Source organism: Mustela putorius, unplaced genomic scaffold, assembly GCF_011764305.1.
Source record: "Mustela putorius furo isolate JIRA1106 unplaced genomic scaffold, ASM1176430v1.1 tig00003845_pilon_pilon_pilon, whole genome shotgun sequence".
Classification (NCBI taxonomy): Eukaryota; Metazoa; Chordata; class Mammalia; order Carnivora; family Mustelidae; genus Mustela; species Mustela putorius.
This window is the reverse complement of record NW_025421998.1, coordinates 68,601,197-68,619,626: the sequence shown is the minus strand read 5'-3', so window position 1 is coordinate 68,619,626 and position 18,430 is coordinate 68,601,197. Positions and strand designations below refer to the sequence as shown.

The 18,430-nt window shown below is 35.2% G+C and overlaps 1 protein-coding gene across 3 annotated transcripts in view; it reads left to right on the top strand.

Annotated features, from left to right (window-relative positions):
* The window catches only part of IMMP2L (inner mitochondrial membrane peptidase subunit 2), an 860,599-nt gene that overhangs the window by 637,135 nt on the left and 205,034 nt on the right, over positions 1 to 18,430 (top strand). For all 3 annotated transcript variants that reach the window (XM_004741947.3, XM_004741948.3, XM_013051034.2), the window contains one exon: positions 17,063 to 17,165. In XM_004741947.3, the coding sequence (XP_004742004.1) occupies positions 17,063 to 17,165 (103 nt within the window). The remainder of the gene's footprint in view (positions 1 to 17,062; positions 17,166 to 18,430) is intronic.

The following is an 18,430-nucleotide window of genomic DNA, read 5'->3' as shown; positions in this document are numbered from 1 at the left end:
GCTTTTTCTCCTTTTGTAGCCAATTTTATGAATTTCTTATTAATATTTGCTTTGCCTTCCTTACTACTTTCCTGAGTATACCCGTAAACAAAAACATAGGTGGTGTTTGAGTGTATCTCCATAGAAAGCAGCATGCATGATCAATGGTTTCACCTCCTCCCTCTCCCTCATGAGCCACATGCAGTCAGGAAGCAACTGCTATCAGTTCTGCTACTGCGGTGTCTTGACTCCTAGTTGTCTTCTACCTTTCCATCCTGGGAGTGTCCGTGTTCAGCATCAACGACCTACTAAGCATTCTCCACTTTGAGGTTTGGCTCCCACCCACTCCTCGGTCCCTCCCTCTCCCCCTTGGCATTTCTCCTTCTGAAATCCAAATCTGATCGCCCTATCACTTAAAACCTTTAAATGGCCCATAACAATAACAACAAATTAATGTAAAAATTGTATCACGTGCCAGCCCTGTTCAGAGGACTTTTCATATATGAAGTCCTGACCGTGTCCTGGGATTGTCCCGGGACAGTAAATCTAGAAACTGTTACTCATCATCACTTTTGTATAATAATAAAGTTGACGCTGATGGAGTACCTGTTTGGACCAGACACTGCTCTAAGCTCACATTTTGCAATATTAACTCATCTAATCCCAACAACACCTCATGAACAACAACTTTTTTTTTAAATTGTGGAAACGGAATCACTAAACAAGTCTTGAGTAGCTTGCCCAAGGTGACATGGTTAATAAGTGGAGAGAGAGCATTCCAACCCAGGCAGACCAGCTGCAGAGTCACGTTCCAAAGCCCCGCTCAGAATACCTTTCCAAATTGGCTCCTTGATTTGAGCCCCTACCTCACAGTGCCTATCTTGCTATTCTTGCAAACCACAGTTTTCACTGGTGTTGCATTCTCCTGCCTTCTGTTCTGTCACACTGCACCAAACAGATGCTCTTGTAAATGAATCCTTCTCCTGGACCACCTCGATTCACTCAAGCTCTTCATTACTTCTGGAAACCATTTGTCTGAGGTTATGACCTAGCGTGTTCACAGCTGAAAAGTTACACCTAAGTAATACTCTGGACTCTTGCTCCCACCCGCCAAAGTGTGTAGCCTAAAGAAATCAGTTGTGATGATTCCCAAACATATTTATGCTAGTTGTGCCTACAAGTACATATGGTACATATGTACTTGAATTATTCTATGAATTGGTGAAATATGAATAAGAAAAAAAGTCAAATGTCTTGAGAGACAAATGTACAGTGACTTTTCTTTTTTAAATAGCTATCACATGTGGTCAGACAACTGTGAATGCCTAGGAAAAATTGGTAAAAGTCTAGAAGGGTTCTTTATTCAGATTTTGTTACAAATACCATTTTTCACTCCAATGTGAAGAAGCTAAAACTGGGAATTCTAAACAGTGTTGTTGAATATGGTGTAGGAAAGACTTATCAGACCTTCAACTTCTGAGCTTCAATCCAAAGAGAAGGACTTCTTATCTCAGGAGATTGAATTAATTGAGTATCATATGTTTAATAATACAATGATATAATTAAGAAATGAATGTATGAGGGGTGCCTGCATAGTTAATTTGGTTAAGCAAATGCCTCCTGATTTCTGCTCAGGTCATGATCTTAAGATCATGAGATGTAGCCCTGTGTAGGGCTCTGAACTGGGTGTGAGGATTGCTTAAGAGTCTCTCTCTCTGCCTTGCCTTCTGCCTGTCCTGTACTCTCAGGTGCCCTCTCTCTCTCTCTCTAAAAAAGAAAAAAAAAGAAGAAAGAAAAATGAATGTATGATTTTTAAAGTATAAATCCATGCCTTGCCAACTTAAAAAGATATTAATCTTACAAATACCAATCTGGATTGTGTTGAATGAGGGGATTTCTAATATCTTTGAAATATGATACCATATGTACCTTCACACCCATGTGCTAGCCAAACCACAGAATTCAGGATTCTTCTGGTATTTATGTTGAAGTGCTTTCTGAAGTCTCATTTTCTGTCTTTGAATGTGCTTCCCCTTTGCCTGAAATGCCTTTCCTTAACCTTCTTTTTGCTAACTGACTCATCTGTTGGTTTTAGATATTACCTAGTCTGCAGTATCTTACCAGACATTTCAAGATAGGTTGTATACTCCTCTAAATGTCTATTACAAATGACTACCCAGACAAAACATACTATAATTAAAAATTTGGAGGAAATTAATGTATTCAGCCCTTTTTTACTTTTTTTCCCCCCTAATGGAGAAGACATGATAGGACAGTTTTTAAAAATGTAAAGAAAAGTAATAAATTAAACTTTTCTAATCCTACTATCCTATCCAGAATAAATCTACAGGGCAATCACAGACGTGACCATGACTTAAAGATTAATAATATTCTGGTTCTGAGAATAGAACCCATATAACAAAGGAGTCATGTGAAATTTTGACTTGAGAATGATGAGCTCCAAAACATTTTCTTTTTTTAAGGTATTGTGGTCAGTCTGATTATGTGTAAAAGGGAAAACAGGTTACAAAATATGATACATAACTATCAGTAAACAGCAAAGTTAGGTTTAGGTGGATGTAGCGGTTTCCATGGCAAGCCTCCTTCATCTAATCAAAGTGATATTTTGTAATCATGAAGAGGATATAATTATAAGCATTTATTATCTAAGTGGGATGATTTTTGATAAGGGTGAAACAGGATTGCTTTTATTAGAATGAGATAGAAATCCAATCAGAAGATATAAAGATTATGTTAATTATGTGGTTCTGGTGCTTAAGAGAGAACATACGCTTCTCTTGGACTCACTTTCACTGGCTAATAGCCATTTAACCTATGATGTGCTAGAGCTGAGAAGCTGAAGTACTTAAATATTGTGTGCCCCCAACCCCGCCATGATCTGAATATATAGCAAGCCCCAAACAAAGGGGTGAGACAAATGCAATTAGGTCTCAGTAAGAACCATCACCCAAAGTGAAGTGGCCACATACCATATACACCAAAATATTGTCTCCAAGAAATATTTTCTCTATAACCAATAGGTTTTGTGCAGAAATCAAAGACTAAACTCTGGAGATTAGTGTATCTGGAAGAATGGTTTTTATTGGCAGCTGAACTTTCAGCTGTGTCCATTTTGCTCTGGGCTGCTAGTCCTATGAAGATAATTCTGTATGACAAGATCTTGTCACTTCTTATTAACACCCTTCAAGTGTCCCCCATTGCCTACAAAATAGAGTATATACTTCTTAGATGGATATTTAAGTTTTGCTACAGTCAGTCCATCCCCAATTTATAATGTATGTTTGTTAGCTTCCATTAAACTGCATTTAGCCTAATCAAAGAATTCAGGGTTTTTCTAATATGAATCCTTGATACACTTTATCATCTATGTGCTTTTAGTCACATTTTATACCACCCATGCCCATAACTCATATTTTTCTAATTTCCCCGATCAGTATCAGCTCGGTCGGGACTAATCTTTTTCTTAAAGGGGGGTACAGTACTCATTAACTGCACAGGTTTTGTGTATCTAGGTTCAAATGCTTTACTATTTTCTCTGTTTGACAAAGCCTAAATTACTGTCATTTAGTGTCCTACCTCTATAGTAAGTACTTAGTAAATAGTACCTTATTATCATGGTCATTATATCTCACATCCAGCATTTATCATGTTCTGCTTTCAGTTGTAATTTCTGTGTATATCATTCTTTATATTGTGTTTCTTGAGGTCAGAGGCTTTGCCATACTTAACTTTATAATCTTCCTGAACACGCTTTGATCAAATTAGTTTACAAACTCCATAAAATGAATGCATTCAGATGTTGATGCCAGTTACCTAATTCTACACTTTATACATTTTGAGTTATTTTAGTTTATAATCACAAATTAATTGCATTTCTATAAATTATAAGCCACTGTGTGCGTGTGTGTGTGTGTGTGTGTTTCAGTGATTCCTTTTACTATCTGGTGTGTTACTGAGGGAATTTCCTATCTGAAATCTAAGACAAAATGATCTCCACTTATCAAGATGGCAACCTGTAGCCTTCTTAAATAATTATCTTAAACTCAATACCTATACTTATGTTTGATTCAAATTCCCTAAAAAATTAATTTGTAAATGAAGCTTCCATCACTGTGGGTAAAATGCCCATGAGGAGGATTATAAAGAGAAGCTTTAAAATTTGGTATTCATCATTTTGATTTTTTTTAAAGATTTTATTTATTTATCAGAGAGAGAGGGGGAGAGCGAGTGAGCACAGGCAGACAGAATGGCAGGCAGAGGCAGAAGGAGAAGCAGGCTCCCCACCGAGCAAGGAGTCTGATGCAAGCCTCGATCCCAGGATGCTGGGATCATGACCTGAGCCGAAGGCAGCTGTTTAACTAACTGAGCCACCTAGGCATCCCCATAATTTTGATTTTTAAAGGTCAATTAACACAAACTAAGTCAGTTACTGTTGACAAACTCATCTCTCCAGGTCTCTGATTTCTTACCTGCAAAATGACTTTGTTGTCTGAAGGTATAAAATCCTTTTCAGTTCAAGATACTATGTGATGCTGTTGTCAAAAATCAGAAAAAAGAGTAACCTTATTTTTTTATCGTATTATAAAGAGGACTATTACCAGAATTCTCACTCACCCATTTAGTCAGTATATATTTGTTGAGCACCTATTGAGAATACAGACAGGCACTTCCTAAATCCCAGTTTTAGGAATTAGGAAGACCATGTTGAACAAGACATTTAAAGTTTCTGCCTTAATAGAATTTACAGTGAAGTCCAGAAGATAGACAGAAAGCAAGTAAACCATGAGACAGATTATAAAGCCAGGGAACAGATAGTGCTATGGAGGAAAATATGCTGAGGGGGAAAGGGTGACAAGGAACTGTCTAGACAGAAGATTTAAATAGGAACACAGAATCCAAAGAACATTCCACGCAGAGGATAACAAGTGAAGAAAAGGACCAGAGTCAAGAGGTCTCACGGTGTGTTGAAGGAATCGAAGAGGCTAGTGTGGATGACGTAAAATGAGCAAGAGCAGTTGAGGTTGAAGGTGTAATGAAGGAACAGATCCTGTAAAGCAGAGATTCCCAGAGGGGGGCAGTTTTGTGCCCTCTACCCCTATTCTGGAGATATTTGGCAATGCTTGGAGACATTTTTGGTTGTCAAAACTGTGAAGGAGATGCTGTCGTTACTGAGATCTAGTAAACAGGGGCTGGGGAGGTTTTACTGAATATCCTAAATTACACAGGTCAGCTCCTGTTGACTAAGAATTTTCCGGCTCAACCTATCTAGAGTGCCAAGACTGGGACTGTTGCATATAAGGCTTGCAGGTTCACAGTAAGCAATTTGGATTTTATTCTGTGTGATGGAAAGCCATTAGAAACTTTTCAACAGGCAAGGAGTATGACACGATTAGACTTGTGTAGCGAATGACTAAAAATAGTGGAAAATAGAGACATAAAACCTAGTGGAAAGTGACTGTAGCAGTCCAGGAAGGAGATTAGCTATGGACTTTCTCTCTGGTTTCCAGTTTCACATGGTGATTTGTATTTTTTAAAAATTTTCTTTAAGAGGACAGCAGTGTGTCTATATAGCAGAATGTCTAGAAGATGTGATTCTGGTGGATTGACTCTTCAATTTATATGACACAACAATATGAGCAATCACATCTTTCCAAGGTTCATCTTATCCACAAGCATCTGATTTCTTACAACCCAGACATTCTCCGTTACAAACTCAGTTTTTATAGAAGTCTATTTTATGCTGTTTGGTATTATTCTGGGTTATGTTAGAGGTTTAATAAGACCTCATTTAAAGTGATTTCCTATTCTTCCTATCCAAATTGAACCTTCCCTGAATTTTGTCTTCCATAATGGAAAAGTCAGACTTAACGCTCAAGACCACATTTCTTGGAAGCTGAGAGCATTGCTCTCTACTTACTTGAGGCTTGGTCACTAATAGCAAATATTCAAGAATTAAGTATGAAACAAAATATCCTAGGAAGTTTTAGGTAAGTTTTATGTTTACAACAAAACAAGTTGGCATGCAGGTATTCTGATCCATAATTTCGTTCATTTTCCGTAGCCCAGAGTCTTCACTGGTTGGGACTGTGCCGCCATGTCATAGTCCCATGTAGGGGGAAAGAATAACATCTTTTCTGATTTTCAAGCACTTCACTCACACGTTTACATGGTATTCTGGTATTCTAGACATTATAATGTGGTTTTATAATATAGGTTCATGTAGGCTGCATCAAGTAAGGCTTGAATTAGCAAGCTCTCCTATTGGTACTTCCTAAAACCTGTATTATTCATATTTATATTTTGTGAAGAGTAATCTGTAGCTGTCATATGTGTAGTGTAGTAAATCATTATATTCTCTCTCTATAATACTATTTGTTTGAATAAAGCTGTTAAATAAAGATGTATTAAGGAATATTCAGTTGGAAGAAATAATTGATGATTAAATGAATCCCTGGTGATATTAATTAGGTAGCTCTGCTATTTTGCAGTATTGTTCATGTAAGAAGAAGGATCTCAATTCAGATTTAACCAAATTCCAACTGCCTCTTGTGATGTAGTTGTATTTAGAAATGTTATTGGTGTGTAATTAAAACTTTAAAAAATGGTGATTTAAAAATTAATTACTAGTAATCAATTACTAGTGATTTAAAAATTAATTACTAGTCATTTAAAGATTAATGACTAGTAGTTAGTCCAAAGTCTTGTTAATTTTGTTTGTAGGAAATAAAGAAAATAGCATATATTTCTTTTAATGTTGAAAGGAATATTCAGGTTGCAAGACTGAAATCAGAGCAAACAGATGGAAAATTATTCATATTTCCTCCAATATCTAAGGACCTTACATTAAAAAGCACTGAAATATATTTTCCCCCTGTATAAATAGCATGTGAGAAAAAGCTATTATAGTAAATGATGAATAATACAGATACCCAGGAATTTATTTTGAGAAAGGACTTTGTAAACAAATGCAATAATGCCATTTATAATAAATATTGATTTTTTTGAAATATAAAATTATGCATTACAAACTCGCTATTTTATTTAAATTGGTATGCTAGGAAGATTTCCATTGAATAATGATATGAGTCACTATTTCTATTCCTGGTAAGATCCAGTTTAACAGTAGATAAACTGATTATGGTGTTTAAACCTTTGGCATTTCATGTTTTTACCATTTTAGCAAAAACTAATTTTAAATATATGCAAGTTAGATACATTCTTATCTTTTCTACATGGAGTTATCTTTTCTATATTCAGATAGCTGATATAATGTTTATATAATATATAATAGCTTATACAATATTTATAATTATGCTCTAACTCAGTAATACATTTACCTACTTAAAAATCTTGACTTAATATGATCTAAGATAAGTTAATACTGGGTGTGTCATAATAGCATAGCATAGAAGAATAAGAAGGAATTAAGGAGAATAAGAGAAAAAGTCAATAATATCTTTAGAATGAAATAATTTCAATATGTTTGACTTTCCATCGTATTGTAATTACTTGAAGTCTTCATTCTAGAGTGGCTTACAAAATATTCCCCTTAATTTATGGTGCTGTATTTCCAGGAAATAATGCACTAAGGAAAAGGAAATCTTTTTTTTTTTTTTTCTGTAAGAGAATGAGATTTGAATTACATACTACCTTCTTTACCTGTTAGCTTTTATCTATCCCTTCTTCATATCTTGATTCAGATATTCATAATGCCTTTTCCTGGCTATTTCAAACCAAGAGAATACCATACTTTGAACACCTATGTGGTTAGAGACATTTGACATTCATTCATTTATTTTTTTCCTTCTTTCATCAATCATTTTCTTGCAGATGCTTCCAACTTGTTAAATTTCATCTATGATAGTTTGGATTGTCATATGTATTTTACAAACTTTAGTTGCATATGTTTGCATCATGGTAGAAGTTATAATCTTGGTAGTAAGGACAAGATCTTACTCTTTTCTGTGCTCTCATGCATACCTGTTATAGTGTTTCACACAGTAGTCATTCAATAAATGTTTGTTTCTAGCAGGAAAGAAAAAGCAGAGTCCACATTCTTACAGCGTCCATAAGCTTATCCTCATAAACTAACCCTAACTTGCAAGGTAATACAGTATAAACTGCCACCTCATTACTAGATTGATCAGCATAGCCTAAGTATGTATTATATATGTGTCCTGACCTAGCATGGATGGAATCTAGTGTTTGATGAATGTTGATATCTTTCTCAAATTTTCACTAACAACTACAGTGATTTTTATGCACAGCCATAGATATTTTTAAGATGTATGTGTAATAGGAGAAAACATTCTATTAAGGAAACTGTCGCATCTATACTCCTATAATCCAAATTTAGGGGGAAAAAAAAAGGACATCAGGAATATTCACTAAAAAAATTCTTGGCTGTACTAAGAGCATTCATATTAAATTTACAAAATTAATTCCATAACTTTATTGTGAATCTGTATAAACCTTATTTCTTGTTTAAATGAACTAAATAGATTTGCTCTAATCACCTAGCAACAATCTGCAGTCTATTTAGAGAATGACATTTCATTTTTTTTCCCCCACTGAAAAGATGTTAAGACCTATTCTTTGGATCTCAAATAGTTATGATCTATGGTGCAGTGGAAAGGAAATTATAGAATCTGGTTTATATAGTCTTTTATCTGCCACTAACTAGGTGACTTCACCTAAATGCTTTTTGCCTCTACTTTATGTGTACCAAGAGGAGTTTTATTAGATCATTGCTGGTATCTTTCCAACTGTGATCTTAAGAAGTGTCCTCCTTAAGGTAGCTCTAGGTGATTCAACATCCTAGAAATATTATCACCTAATTTGCTTAAATTCACCCTCTATTAATTACACACATTTTTAAAATTACATGCCATTTCTAATTCAATATAAGCTCCAAGGGAAGAGTATTGAGTCTCCATACCTTATCATTTTTCTACTAAGCAAATATAACAATTGGTAGCATTTAAAGTTAGAAGAGAGAACGGATATATGGAACAGTATTAAAGCTTACCATGTTGTTAGAGCAGAGATCCTTTGACATTCTAGAATATTGACCCTGACCATGGATTTTAATTAAACAAAATTTAACTTTACTCATGAAAGAGTTTTAAGCTCACTTCCTCCTTAAAATCTTTCTATAGGATAAAGTAAGCTTCAGTGGTTTCCGGATCAGGTCCTATAAACACTTTAATCTTATCATACAGACCTGATTTCATTTTGTCTGAGTGCTAATGATTTATCATTTTATTATGATTAGCAAATTCTTGGTAGCCTTTTGTTTTATGTGTCTATTTTATGAGCAGCATGTAGCTATAATTTTTACATAGTTGGTCAATAATTTTTTTCAGTTAGCTATATTAGTTCACCTACTTTTATTATGCTTAATGATATACTTAAATTCCATCTTATTTTGTGCTTTCTATTGATCCTGCCTTTCCTACTTACTTTTTAATTTTCTGCATTCTTTTGCATTAACTGAGATCTTTAGAAAATATTGATTTATTTTAGAGAGAGAGAGCATGCAAGAGTCAAGGGGAGAGGCAGACGGAGAGAATCTTCAAGCATACTCCCCACTGAGTGTGGAGCCTGACATGGGGCTCCATCTCACGAACCATGAGAGCATGACCTGAGCGTAAACCAAGAGTCTGAAGCCTAACCATTTGAGCCATCCAGGGGCCCCTGCATTAACTGGGATTTTTAAATTCTATTTTTGGTCTATTGGTTGGGGAGTTATAAACTACATTTCTGCTATGATTCCTAAAATTATTTAAATCCATACCAAACAAAGTCCAACGATAATAAATATCTCTATTCTTCACTAGAAAAATTCAAAAACCTTAGAAAAATTTATTTCCCTTTCCTCCTTTTCCGCGTGTTATTCGTATAAGTTGTCACATGGTAATAGAGTGAGAGGATGGGGTGGACAGTGGGGGAAGAAGAGAGAGAGATCACTCTAGCTTTTTCTAGTCCTTTCTTATAAGGGTACTAATTCTCTTGTGAAGGCCCTACCCCTCTGTCCCCATCTAAACCTCTCTCTCAAAGGCTCCATCTCCATGTGGGAAGTAGGGCTTCAACATATGAATTCTGAGGGGACATAACTTAGTCCATAGCACAAGGTAATTCAGTTAAGAAAAAATCCTTTTTAAAAAATGGAATTAGAAATGTGGCTATTCATTTGCAAGAAGAAAAGAAAGAAAGAAAAGAATAACTAAGCTTGAACTTTCTTTTGTGCCTTATTTTTTAAAAAGGCATAAAACTAGAAAGGTAGAAGAAAAAAATAGAAAAAAAAACTTTGTGACTTTGGATTAGGCAAAGATTTTTTATGGCATAAAACATATTATAAAAGAAAAAAATTACTAAATAAACCTCATGAAAATTATAAATGCTAGTTCTTTGTAGAAAACTGTTAAGAAAACAAAAAAAAAATGCCACAGATTAGGAGAAAATAATTACAAAAACATAAATCTGATAAGAGTTATATCCAGAGTATATAAAGAAGTTATTTAACTCAGTAATAAGAAGCAAACCACTGAATTTCATTTTTCAAAGCTTTAATAATTCACCAAAGAAGATAGCAAACGACAAATACATACTCAGAAGTATTAGTCATTAGGGAAAAGACAGGTTATCATTCAGTTACCAGATAGCCCAACCATTTCACTTATAGATACTTGTCCACATAAATATATATGCTGAAATATTCACAGCTGCTTTGTTGATGATAGCCAAAAACTGGCAATAGCCCAAGTGTCCATGAACTATTGCTTGATAAACCAACTGCATATCTATATATTGTTAAGAAAAAAATGGTATCAAATTTCTAATACATGCACTATCATAAATTGATCCCAAAAGCATTAGACTACTTTAAACAAGCCAGAAATAAAATAATGCATGCTGAGTGATATCATTTGTGGGAAAGTCTAGAAAGGCAAGACTGTAGAGATAGGAGCAGCTCAGTCCAGTTACCTGGATCCAAGGATGTTAGTGAGGGCAGAGATGCCTGCTGAAGGGTATGAGGAAACTTTGTCGGATGATTTGAGTGTTTTATATACCTTGATCTAGTGATTATATGATTGTATCAATTGCTAAACCTCACTGAATTGTATACTTAACATGACTGGGTTACCCTAGTGTGGAAACTCTCCTGTTAGTTTGGAGATAATCTGCCCTTTTATCCTCTGGCAGCATCTCAGAAATTTGGGGAGGCAAGAGGGTCTTTAGAGTTTTACAAATTCCTTACATTGTATCAAGGTGTGATTTCTTCATTTTCTTATTTTTCTTGTGGTTGGTTCACTTTGCAGACTCTTTGAATTTATGCTTTCATCGATTTTGAAAAGTTCTCTACCACTATCTCTTTAAATATTGCCTTTCCTTGTTTTCTTTTATTCTCTTCCTTTGGGACTCTGATTACACTTAGGTTACATTTCCCAATAATGTCCTCTATGTCTCATAACATCTCTTCTATTTTATTTCTTTACCTCTCTGTTCTAAATTCTAAATAACCTTTTCTTTAGCTTTTAGGAATCTGCTTTTTGCCCACCTCCAATTCAATTACATACAGTTATATACAGTTGACCCCTGAATAACATGGATTTGACTTGGCTGGGTCCATTTATATGTGAATTTCTTTTGATAAACAGGGTACACTACTATAAATGTATTTTCTCTTCACGATTTTATTTTTTTTTAAGATTTTATTTATTTATTTGACATTCAGAGATCACAAGTAGGCAGAGAGGCAGGCAGAGAGAGAGGAGGAAACAAACAGGCTCCCTGCTGAGCAGAGAGCTGCATGCGGGGCTCAATCCCAGGACCCTGGGACCATGACCCAAGCTGAAGGCAGAGGCTTTAACCCACTGAGCCACCCAGGCACCCCCATTATGATTTCTTAATAATGTTTCCTTTTCTCTAGCTTACTCTGTTGTAGGGATACAGTGTGAAATACATATAACAAAAAAAGGGTGAGTTGACTGCTTATGTTATCAGAAAGGTTTTTGGTCAATAGTAGCTATTAAGTTTTAGGGGGGTCGAAAATTTTACGAGTATTTTCTACTGCACTGGGGGGTCAGCACCCAGCCCCCACATTGTTCAAGGGTCCACTGTATTTTAAAAATTAGGAGTTCTATTTGATTCTTTTTCAAACGTCTGCCCTTAAAAGTAGGGTACTGTTTCTTGCTCACATTTTTAAAAGTTCCCTTTTTAATTCTTTTTAAACATTTTATTTATTTATTTGAGACAGGGATCACAAGTAGGCAGAGAAGCAGGCAGAGAGAGGAGGAAGCAGGCTCCCTGCTGAGCAGAAAGCCCAATGTAAGACTCGATCCCCGGACCCTGGGATCATGACCTGAGCTGAAGGCAGAGGCTTTAACCCACTGAGCCACCCAGGTGCCCCCCCTTTTTAATTCTTAAAAAAGTACTGAGATATGCATAATTTGTATTCTGTGTCTGATAAATCCAGTATTTTAAGTCCCTGGGGATCTAATTCTGCTGTTTATTGTTTGCCTTGACTCATTAATACTGGCTATTTCCTTTTGAGTTGTGTTATTTTGGATGATGAGCTCTTACTGGCTGGGACTTAACTATAGAAAACCTGAAAACTCTGAAATGAACGATTTTTCTTGAAGAGACTCATATTTCCTTCTGCCAGATTCCTGGGGCCAATTAAAGTTAATTCTTAATTTCCTTAGACCACACAAGCAGTGTGAATTTGAACCCCAATCTCATCTGCAAGCAGGATATGGATTCTCAAGGGAGAATTATTGTCTCTTCTAGATGCCAATACTTGGTAGACAAGTGTCCTTGTTTTCCTTTCCTGATGGTAGATTTTTTTTTTTTCTAGTCTAGTCTATTAGTGATGATGATGATAATAGAGATCTCATTCCAGTTCCTGATATTGCTAAGTCCTGAGAGTCCCTTCAGGATAATGAAAACCAGGGGTCTAGGATTCAGAGAGCAGCAAACATATTCAGGGAAGCCACTACTTTGGACAATGAGAATAATCAATATAATTGTTTGAAAAATAAAGAAACAAAAATACTTAACAAATCATGAATTATTAATACTAATTATACAAGTTAAGAATGTGTATGTATTTGTGTGTCTATTTGGAAAATACTTTAAATACAATTTTTTTTCCTTCTTGTAATATCTGGGCTTATATTGATAATTTTGTATTCAACTGATGACACTCAAAAGACTCTGAAATTTTTTAAAAAATGTTTTCAAGGTCAAATCAAATTGGAGGCAATCATTCTTCATTCCATTTATAAGACCTAGTAACTTGTCTTGGTAAAGCTAGTACTAAAAATGCCTCTTTGTAGACAGGTAGTTAAAATACCATACAGAACTCATTTTTGACTGTCAAACCAAAATTATTTGCAAGCCATAGATACATACAACCTTGTATGCTGACACCTCACTTAACTGTTAAATCACCTGAAAGATTATCTTGTCTTTCTTTTATGTGAATTCAGAAGCACAAAGCTATTTAAAATTCCTTCTCCAGAGGAATTCTATTAGGAGTATTATATTTCTTTGGCAGTCCTAAAAGGAACCAGCTCGATATTTTAGCATCATATTTTTTAAAGCTACTTTGGTTATTTTTTAAAAAGTTAGACTGGAACCTGAGAAATATGCACTATGCAAATGAAATGAATTTTATCAGAGTTTTACAGCTCAAAGTGTTCTTTCACACCTGTTTGGTATCAAGGTAAGCCACTCCTATTAGCACTGTGACATTCAAAAATGCAAGTGATTAGTAAGTGAAAACCCAAATAGATTGTGTTTTCACCTACTACTCTCTGCATCTTTAAATATGCACAAGCAGATTGTGTTTTCCCATATAAGTTTTAGAAACCCCAGAAGAGCATACGAATCAAAAGAAAAAAAAAAGATTTATTGTAAGATTAAAAAATAGTCTGTAGTCACAGTGCAACTGTGGGGGAAAGAAATTATTGAGACATAGCTCAGGTAATTTTAAGAGACTGATGCTAATAGATAGTGGAGGCTGAATACATTCTGAATTATGAAAAGAAAAAACAGTGGACAACAGAAGACAATAGCAATGATAACTACCACTTATTGATAACTACCACTATAACTACCGAACTATATGGGTGCCTAAAAACAGTCTCTACTATATGAGAATCCATTTGTCAAGTGTTTAATACATAACACTTTATTCATGGAACAATGTTTTGAGTTAGGTACCATTATTTGCTCTGTTCTTCAAATGAGAACACTGACAGAACTACATCAACTTTCTCAAGGTCACGTGAACTTGAAAGTGTTCAGTCAAACAGAGAAGCCAAAAGAGGCTGATTGCAGAGACTATGCTCTCTTAGTGACCTCTCCAGTATATTCTCATTTAACCACTGACTTCATCTCAACCCAGTTGGGGTATGTCTTATTCATCCTATTTTAAAGATAGACTGATGGAGGTAAACGCTAAGTGACTTTCACAAGATTACTTATGAGTTCTAGTAGCAAGATAACTAGTTTAGTCTGGTTTCAGATTCTGAACTTTCCATCCTATTAATCTGCCTTTGTTATGGTATTTTTTATTCTTCAGTTATTCAGTCATTTGGTCATTTATTTAACAAATATCTGTAGAACTCTTTGTAGAATGCTTTCTTCTGGGCTCTGGGGATACAAAGAAAGTGAACAAGAAAGGCAAAGTTCCAAAGTTGACATTCTAGTTGGTGGGGTGGGGGTGGAGAGGTGGGGGTGGGAGGTGGGGGGGTTGGGGGATAAGGATGGGCAATAAACAAAAGAACAATAAGTGAATGTCTAGTGTTAGTAGTTGCAGTGAAGAAAAATAAGGCATTATAAGAGGCTAGAAAATGATGGGACGTTGGGTGTATTCAGATTTTTTAGGTAAGATGGTCAATGCAAGGAAATGTGTAACTGTCACTGGTAATTTTATAATACTGTCATTTTCTATCGCAAGTATCTTGACTCCCTGGTTTATATGACATTGAAACTGAATCTGAGTTTTATATTAGTCTTCTTGTTTCCAGAAGAATATGTTTGACTTAACATCTACCATTTCATTACAGAGATGGTTTTATGCTGGTTTTATTTCATAATTCTGCTTGAAGAGACAAAATGAGTAATTGTTTTCTTTCTAAATATCCAAAATAACCAGCATAATAAGGTGAACAAATGTTTGGACTTAATAGGAAAGTGTGCCTTGCCAACAATTAAGTAAAAGGGTCTTCTCTGGTCATTAACACTTGATGTGGGATATTAGTTCTTAGAGACAATCTCATGATAAAAGCAGTAGTGATGTCAAGAACTAATTGACAGATTTTAATTGAAGAACTCTTGTATTACAGAGTATATGATGGTGAGATGTGTTCAACTTGTTTTCGCTTTTCTTTAGAAAGCTGAAACTCTTCTTCCCAGTAGTAATTAAAAATAAACGGCAGTCATTAACTTACTGTGGGCTTCTAATGGCCACAACATTGCTTCCTTGCATGAATGATTTACTGATTTCAAGCAAAGTAATTCAACACTGAAGTTATCTTGAAAATTAAAAACCATTCTAGATAATGAATAGTTTTAATTTCTATAGCACCAATTTATGTGTAGACTTCTTCTTCTTTTTTTTTTAATGCATTCTTCTGGACACATACAGCTTCCTAACTAACAAAAATGGTCTGAAAGGGATTCTATACCAAAGAATAGCTCACAAACCTCAGTGTCTATGCTTAGTTCTGTAGACTTAAGGTGACATTCACTCATTCATTCATTCAACCAACATTTATGGAGAAGCTTTTTTAGGCTAGGCATTTTCCCAAATGCTTTGGGAAGTAAAAAACAAAACAAAACAAAACAAAAAGTCTCTGTCCTCAGAATAATTTATTATTATAGAATTGGTTAATATTTTATTCTAATCTTGTTCCTTTTATTAAATTGGTTGTATCATAATTTATTTAACCATTCCCATGTTGTAGAATATTTAGGAAATATGTATAGGATATTAAAAAGCTTGTGTTAAAAAAAAAAAAGCTTGTGTTGAGGATGTGAGGGAGATCTGGCTGCGATATCTGTCACCCCATTGATCGCCAGGGTCGATTCAGCTGATCTGGCTGGCTAGGCAGGTGTCCCTTTCCTCCCTCGCTGCTCCCTCCTGACAAGTGCTACTTGCTCTGTGGAAGAGGAGGACCTTTCCCAATAGAGGAGCACTGTTCTTTGGTCAAGGGTATGAGATTCCCCTGCTAAAACCTGCAAAGGAGCTGCCCAGGTCCATTTGTAGAACGTAAGGTAGTTAAGCTTCCAAGACTCCAGACACATCCAAATAGGGCACTGCATGTGGCAGTCTGTCTGTCTTTAAAAAAAAAAAGTTTGCGTTGAATATTCCTGATAATAAATATTTATTCACATTTCTCATTATTTCTTTGGAATAGATTTCTCCAAAACAGTGTAATAATTAGGTTAAAGGCATGTACATTTTAGTCTCTTCACAAATTTGATGAAAATCAGTCCCAAATTGCAAAATAGGAAAAAAGGTTGTATCATTTTATATTGCAACCAACACTGTATGAGATAGCCTTTCCTTATTCTATTTCCTTGTCAACCTTAAGAATATACAATGTTCCTGGGGACCTGAGTGACTTGTCAGTTGAGCATATAACTTTTGATTTTTGCTCAGGTCATGATCTCTGGGTCCTGGGATGGAACCTTGCGTTGGCTCCACACTCTGTAGGGAGTCTGTTTGAGGATTCTCTCTCATTTTCCCTCTGTCCCCCCAATAGTATTTGGTGCTTCTGCTTTATATTTTACCAACCTTTTTACCTAGAGAAAAGTGAAAAAAAAAAGTGAGAAAAGTAAAAAGTGAAAAAAAAAATACTGTGCATAGGTTTTACAAGGTTCTAACCCAATGTTACTTAAAAAAGAAGTTATAGAGTAGCTTCATGGTTCATCTGTAATTATCTGTTGCATCTTTGCAACAGCATTTTTGCCCTTTATTTCTTTTTATGCTCAACTACTTATTCTTTCTGTTCTTATCTCAGTGGTTATGTATGTTGTTTATTTCTAGAACCATCGGACATAAAAATCGGTATGTCAAAGTTCCCCGGGGTCACATCTGGGTTGAAGGTGATCATCACGGACACAGTTTTGACAGTAATTCTTTTGGGCCGGTAAGTCAACTTGTTGCATGCTAATAATTGGATACACATAAGAACAAACTTATGTCAGGTGGGTTGCTCAGGTAATCCAGCTAAGACTGTGAATTGTGTAGTGAAGCAGTTTATATTTGAAAAGTTCCTTTAAAAAAAATATATATATATATATATTATTTATTTATTTGATATACAGAGATCACAAGTAGGCAGAGAGAGAGGAGGAAGCAGGCTCCCTGCTGAGCAGAGAGCCTGATGTGGGCTAGATCCCAGGACTCTGGAATCATGACCTGAGCCGAAGGCAGAGGCTTAACTCACTGAGCCACCCAGGTGCCCTGAAAAGTTCCTTTCAAATATTATATAAATAATATAAACTGTGAGGGGGTGAGTGTGTGTATGTGTGTTTCATGGAAAAGAACTTAGATCCTTTAATAAAGTACTGAAGATGGTTTCCACTGGCTAACTAAATCCCAGTAGGAAGTTCTAGGTTTTTTTTTCTCCACAGAAACACTTTGTGCTTTATGTTTCCAGTTAGTGTTTAATAGATACAATGTGTAAAAGACCTATATGCATCAATTTTCTATATTTGTCAAAAATGCAGGTATGTGGAAATCATATTGGTAAGTCCCATTTTGTTCACAATTAATAACAAATGCGCACACTCATTATGCCTTGTTTATATTCTATGAAATATGTGATTAAACTGATATTTTGTCATTGTTTTCATTTTGAATGCTTATGGAAGTTCTCTGTGAACTCCTGAAATAAAGCATCATATAAAGTGCAGAATATTTTAGTTAGTAGAAACTGACTTCTAGTTACCTAGGTCTGTTTAAAAACTTGGGTCTTGAGCTCATTAGATTTTTCTATAGCTAGACCCATCTATACTTGTTATGTATGTGTAAATTAATATCGAGCATGTTCAGCTATGTTTGCAAAAACGATCACCCCCCTGTTTTTGTCTAAAACTAAATAGTGGTCTATAAAACAATTTCTATCACGTATTATGAATGAACACTATTATTGTCACTAGAGGAGCAGTCACATTGACTTACCTTTGGCTAAAAGAACAGTAAGAGAGGTGGGTTTGGATGGGTGTTATATGGATAAGTGGAAGAAAACTTTATATGAGATTACTCCTACTTCTTTTTGGAGGTAGGGTTTGCAGTGATGATAATAAAATCTTCTAAGGCCTTTTTTGCATTTTAAAGCAAAATTTTTGCTTTTAATTATTATAAAAATGCAATTTATTCTTCTTAGGGTATATCAAAGATGGGATGAAC